The following is a 5,985-nucleotide window of genomic DNA, read 5'->3' on the forward strand; positions in this document are numbered from 1 at the left end:
TCTCTTTTTTTTTTTTTTTTTAGAAATGAAAAAAAATTCTCTAAAATTTTCTTGGACATGCTCATTTTACCTGTTTTTTTTTTTCCCCCAAAATTTCTAATGACCGAAACCACGCCCCCCAGCCACCTTCACCGCTGCAGCCACCATCATCATCACCCTCAGTACCAATCCTGCTGTCGTAATAATTATCTTGATTTTAACACGTACACATCAGACTTCACTCCATGCGAATTTCAGAGAGTGACTGAATGCAAACTTTTTACTCTCTCTAAATAATGACTAAGCAATAGAATAGTGCAAAGGAGATTTTAGAAGAGATACCTAAGTGGCCAGATAGACTCACTGACATTCTAATTTTAACACACTTTCATTTGTTTATTAATTATATCTCAAAGACTAATTCTTGACCAACATTTGACAAAACTAGTTGGGGTGACCGTGTTTTAGGAAAGTAATAATATTGTATTTCTCTGTCGTTTATATAATTGTCTCAATTAGTAAAGTTTTGTAATACATACACAGAAAATCACACAGATGTTCCCTTTGGGAAATAAGGGAAAAGCACTTGTTACTTAATTTTTAAAATGGTGTCGATCATAATAACCTTCTTTTCCCTAGTTTTTCTGATATCCCCTTGCTGAAAGCTGTCAAGACAGCCGACCTGCCCTGGTCTTTGCTCACGCCAAGCCTAAGATAGCAGGTCTTCAGGTGGCATTTCTTAATACTATTTATTTAAAGCATCAGCTTCAAGTATTCATGCGAAGTCTTCTGACATAACCGTCGTTAGTCATACATAGTTTTACGATCAGCAGCTCGTAGTGGTATCCTGTTATTATCTGAATATTTATCAGTCCTGTCCATATGACTTACACATGGCTTCAAAAAGAATTCTGACATTCAAGTTGATTATTTAAAAATATGACATGCTGACCTATCCTCAGGAATGAAAATACAAATGTTGTTTAAATTTGGGTGTCGTTAAAACCGTAACGAGATGCCACTATGTACTTACTGTAGTAGCTAAAAAAGACAAAACAAAACAAACTGACTATACCGAGCGCTGACTGGCCGGAACACAGAACAACTGGACTTCTCGTGCAATCCCATGGGAATGCGCGATGGTCCAGACGGTCTGGAATATAGGTCAGCAGTATCCTCAAAAGTTAAACGCACTGACCCTATGACCCAGCAATCCTCCTCCTAGATATTTACCCAGGTGGAATGAAAAATCATGTCCAAACAAAAAGCTTCTACAGTAATGTTTAAAGCAGATATATTCATAATTACCACAAAGAGGAAATCACCCAAATGTCCACTGACTGATGACTAGATTAAAAAAAAATAATAATAATGGCTCTTCCTTATAATGAAACACCATTCGGCATAACAAGGAATGAGCTGATACAGCAACAGGTACATTGCTGAAGCCAGACTCAAAAGGTTGTATGAGTCCACTTCCATGACATTCTGGAAAAGGCAAACTACATGGTGCTTGCCGGAAGTGGGGCTGACTCAAAAGGTGCATAAGGAAACTTTTTTGGTGGCAATGGAAGCATTTCATACACCGATTGTGGAAGTGGTGATTACACGAGTGTATGAATTTGTCAAAATTCATAGAACTGTACCCCTAAAAAGACTATTTTTGTTCTCTGTATTTTTTTTTTTTTACCTCAATAAACCCAAGAAGACAATTCAGTGTGGTAATCTAAAGATACATAAGAGTTTAAAATGTGTAATTCTTTCATGGCACACCTAAAGATACAAACACAAGCCCACACCTCACTAGCCCCGCGGCAGACACAGCTCAACTTCTAGCTCAGGGAAAGACTACTGCGTTGCCATGGATTCAAGTTATTACTTCCTTTCTATGACACGTCTAATATTAAATTAGGCATGTAGTACAGGGATGGGCCGAGAACAACCGGATGAAGTCACTTGAGGGTTTTTCACTCTGATCAACCTTACTCGTCATGTTTTATTCATGAACACACGAGAAACCGTGTGACGTCAGTGACATGGTTAAAGGATTGAAAGGATTGTCCTTCAAGGATTAAAAGAAGAAAGGTTAGAAATTTTTTGGGCTATACTTGAAGGTCATTGTAAAAATCGTAAGCTAGTTCTAAGGCTATTGAGACTCTATTTTCTTGGTTTATTTACAGAAGTGATTTCCCATAGATGGATTGCTAAAACAATAACACGTGGGAGGTTAACCCCTCCTCTATCTGTTGACTTTCCTGAGATCATGATTTACTAATTTAAAAAGTGGGTAGTGAGCAGATTGAGAGCAGGTTTTAAAAATCAGGAGAATTCTCTGCAGGACGGCTCAAATTCGCAACTTGTGGTAACTTATTCAACGTGATATTAAGGTGGAAATACACATCTTAAAAAGCACATCTAGTTTAAAACAATAGCAAAGATGTGTCACCACAGAGATTGCCATGCATCACCTAACAACTGGTAAAAGCCGGAATCCGCAGCCACTGGATCAGTACTGCCATGTGCTAAGGAGGCACTACACACACCCCTAGGGACTCAACTCTCAACACTCCTTGGTTAGCTGCTTCTGACCCAAGAATCCCACACTATCCGGAGCTCCCCAAAGCCACCATGCTGGTTCTTGCCTCTGTGCCCCTGTCCATTCAACAAATCCATGCTGACTACCTACTGGATGTCTGTCAGTGACTGAATTGTGTTCCCCTCGAATTTACCTGGTGCGGTCCTAACCCACTGTACCTCAGAATGCTATCTAGTTTGAAGAGAGTCGTCATAGATGTCGTGAGTTAAGGTAAGGCCAGATTGAAGTAGCGTGAGCCCCTAATCCTATCTAAATTGTGACCTTATAAAAAGCAGAAAGTTGGACAGACACAGACGTGACACAGGGGGAGAGTGGGGTGATGTGTCCACAAGCCGAAGAGGGACAAAGATGACCAGCGAAGCACCAGAAGCTGGGGAGAGCCACTCCCCCTCGCGGCCCTCGGGGACCCAACCCCGCCGGCCCGATCTCAGACTTCTGGTCAAACACCCCCAAAAACAAGAAAAAGCCAAAACAAAAAACTCCAAAACACAAAACAGAACAACCAAAAAACATGCTTAACCAAAGTTCCCACTGACGAGGAGATTGTGCGGGTGCAGGAGACGCTACAGCGACCGGATGCGGCCTTGGAGGACTGTCGCTCGGTGGCTCCTGTGCGGGCCAGGCCGTCGGCCCCCGGCGCCCGGCGCTGCCACACCCACCACACCTTCCCCCGACTGACAAGCTCCCCCTCGCCTCCTCTGACGCCTTTCAGATTTGAATCTTCCACCACCTTAAAGGTTTGATCAACTTTGAAAGCACCTAGGATAAACCTTCCTGGGGGAAAGGAGGCCGGCGGTGGGAGGCGTGACTCGGCGGGTGTGGGCTGGGTCTGGGGTCACGGTCTCTGCGGGATCTGACACACTCTCCTCCTGGTGAGGGCACCGGCACACACCCAGTGTCGGGGCGTTTGGACAAGCCGGGAGTCTGGCACAGAGCTGTGCCCCAGACTCCCAAGTGCGGGGCCCTGGGCAATGGCTGCAAGGACACTTTCTCAGCGTGCTCTGACCTCCGAACCTCGCTGACTTGTCCAACACCCACTGTGGACACCAACCAGGCAGGACTCAAAGCCAAGACTCGAAAACTGCTTTCAAACGGCGGGAGATGTTTAAGACGTAATTTCTGTGACTTGGTCCTTAACTTGTTTATACCCCCAACCACACTTCTTTTTACTTTTTATTTTTTTTTATCCCTTCTTCCCCATTATTCCTCCCTGCTTGGTGAGTGTTTCTGCAGCAGCTACCACTGATCCCTCAGACACCCGCGCAGGCGAGTCAGAAGTCAGTATGGGTGGGGGATTTAAAAAAATATCTTATTCACGATATATGTAATTTCCCATCATCCTACTCATATTTCCCTTGTTCAAAGAAACACAATCTCTATTTTTTTTTTTTTGTGCCAGAAGTGGTTAGATTCACATATCAAGAGAGATAAAAAAATACCCACATGTGGTCATAATTTATGCTATATTATTCTACGACAACTCAAAGGCCCAAACACCTTACGTGCATCAGGTATCGGCTGCCGTTTCCACATACAACCCCAGCGATGACTCTTTGATCCGGATCCCCCACTGCCAGGGCCGGGGTCTTCCTCTCCCTCGATCCCCTCATTTCACAGAGTTCCTGTTTCTTCTCCTTTCTCCTCCCAGAGCCCACGGCTCCTGTCTCCTGTTCGGGGCTGGGATACACATCTTGGCCTCGAGCGTGCCGGGCTGACGCCCGACATTCGTCAGCCAAGGCGCAGACACCGGCCTCTTCCTACAGCTGCCTGTCTCTCCCCCCAGATTCTAGTGCTTCGTCCGGCACATTGAACACGCTCCGCGCTCAGAGGCCCCGACTACATCCCAAGCCTAATCCGGGACAAGTGGGAACAATACAGTTTACGTCGTCATCCATCTCGAAAACAAACAGACTCACCACACTTTTACACGACCGGCTGCCACGTCCTCCATTGAAAAGTTCTGAGACACTCGCATCACGCTCGGCATCTTCTGACCGTGTGCTACCAGGCTGACCCTCACCCACACACCTTCCCACCTCCCAGCTTTCTGTTTCCTACCTCAAGGGTGGATTTCTTCAACGTGTTTCTTCCCTTCTCCCTTACCTGTCCTGGCAAGTGGCTGCCCTTTCACTTCCGATGAATACATACATCCCTTCCCCCCACCCCAAAATAAAAAGAATCTGGGCCCAGGCACCTGCTGCATGCCTTGCATGGTCTGCTGCAGGAACTGGAGCTGCTGGTCCTTGGTGAGGTTCTCCTCCGTGCGGAAGAGCTGCTCCTTCTCTTGCTTCAGCAGCTCCACCTCGTTCCGGTAGGCGTCCAGCTGCCAGCGGAGGCTGTCGTTTTCCTCCTTGAGAGCGTAGGCCTGGGCGGCCAGGGCTGGAGGACAAACAGAACGAGGTCGGGTGAGTCACCCTCCCGCTCAGATCAGGGAAGGCTTCTGTGGCACAGGGGGTCCCCACCCAGATGCTGGTTTACCGTTCGCACCGGCGCAGAAGTTAACACCGAAAGGCCTCAGCCCAGGGCTCCCCGCAGGGGGCGAGCGCCCCTTTCTGTATCTGCTGTCGACTCTATTTGTCCTGTCGTACGGACAAACGTTTCTCGTGGGCGCAGGACTCATTTCTTCCAAATGTTCGTGTCTCGGCCCCTCCCTCTCTCCCAGGCACCCTCCGGGAAATCGGTCAGGGCTGCCGGGGGTGGCGGCATCCAGAATTCCAGGGACCATCGCACCTGCCACGCGGTCGTCCCCTCGGAAGGCGGGGCGGCTTAGCGCCTGGGAGCGCCGCCTCTGTCGCGTGGTCGGGGTTCCACAGGTGACGCAGGCCGCGGCAGCCCCGGGGTCCGAGGGGTTCACGCCCGCACCGTCCCTACCTGCTGCGCCGCGGCCACTTCCCCTCACACCTGTCAGAACGGGGACCTGGCTCCTTCCACCTGCTTCCCCAGCAGATCCAAGGTCTCTTCCTCTGCGAGGCCGCGCGCTCGCTAAACGCTCCTTCCCGAAACCTCACCTTCCCCCCGCGAGGCATCGGCCCGAGTCGCATCTCCACTTCGCAACTGCCCCCCGCCGACAAGCCTCTGATGCGGGTGCCGCCCTTCCCCCCCTTTACGGATGAGAAAAAACGAGGCACAGCGAAGGCAGAGAACCAGTCCGATCCCACGCGGTAAGCGGCGCAGGCCGGCGTCTCCCTCGGGCTGCTGGCTGCAGCTCGGCTCAGGGCCACGGCTGCTCCGCCGGCCCAGGTGTGCCTGGCCCCAGCAGACGGCTCAAACCCCGGCCTGGGTTGGCCGCCCCTCCTTTGCCACCAGGCCCCCACACTTTCTCTCCCTCCCCCCACCCCCATAGAAAATTCATTCTGCACTTTCGAAAGCAAGGGAAAAGTGAAAGAAGTTTTAAGAGCTTATCGTCAGAC

General features: G+C 49.1%; 1 protein-coding gene across 4 annotated transcripts in view; it reads right to left on the bottom strand.

The window, feature by feature from the left end:
* ENOX1 (ecto-NOX disulfide-thiol exchanger 1) overlaps window positions 1-5,985 on the bottom strand; it is a 402,429-nt gene that overhangs the window by 70,671 nt on the left and 325,773 nt on the right. For all 4 annotated transcript variants that reach the window (XM_023536375.1, XM_023536373.1, XM_023536376.1 and 1 more), the window contains one exon: window positions 4,770-4,954. In XM_023536375.1, coding sequence (XP_023392143.1) covers window positions 4,770-4,954 — 185 coding nt within the window. The remainder of the gene's footprint in view (window positions 1-4,769; window positions 4,955-5,985) is intronic.

This window comes from Pteropus vampyrus, unplaced genomic scaffold, assembly GCF_000151845.1.
Source record: "Pteropus vampyrus isolate Shadow unplaced genomic scaffold, Pvam_2.0 Scaffold154, whole genome shotgun sequence".
Classification (NCBI taxonomy): Eukaryota; Metazoa; Chordata; class Mammalia; order Chiroptera; family Pteropodidae; genus Pteropus; species Pteropus vampyrus.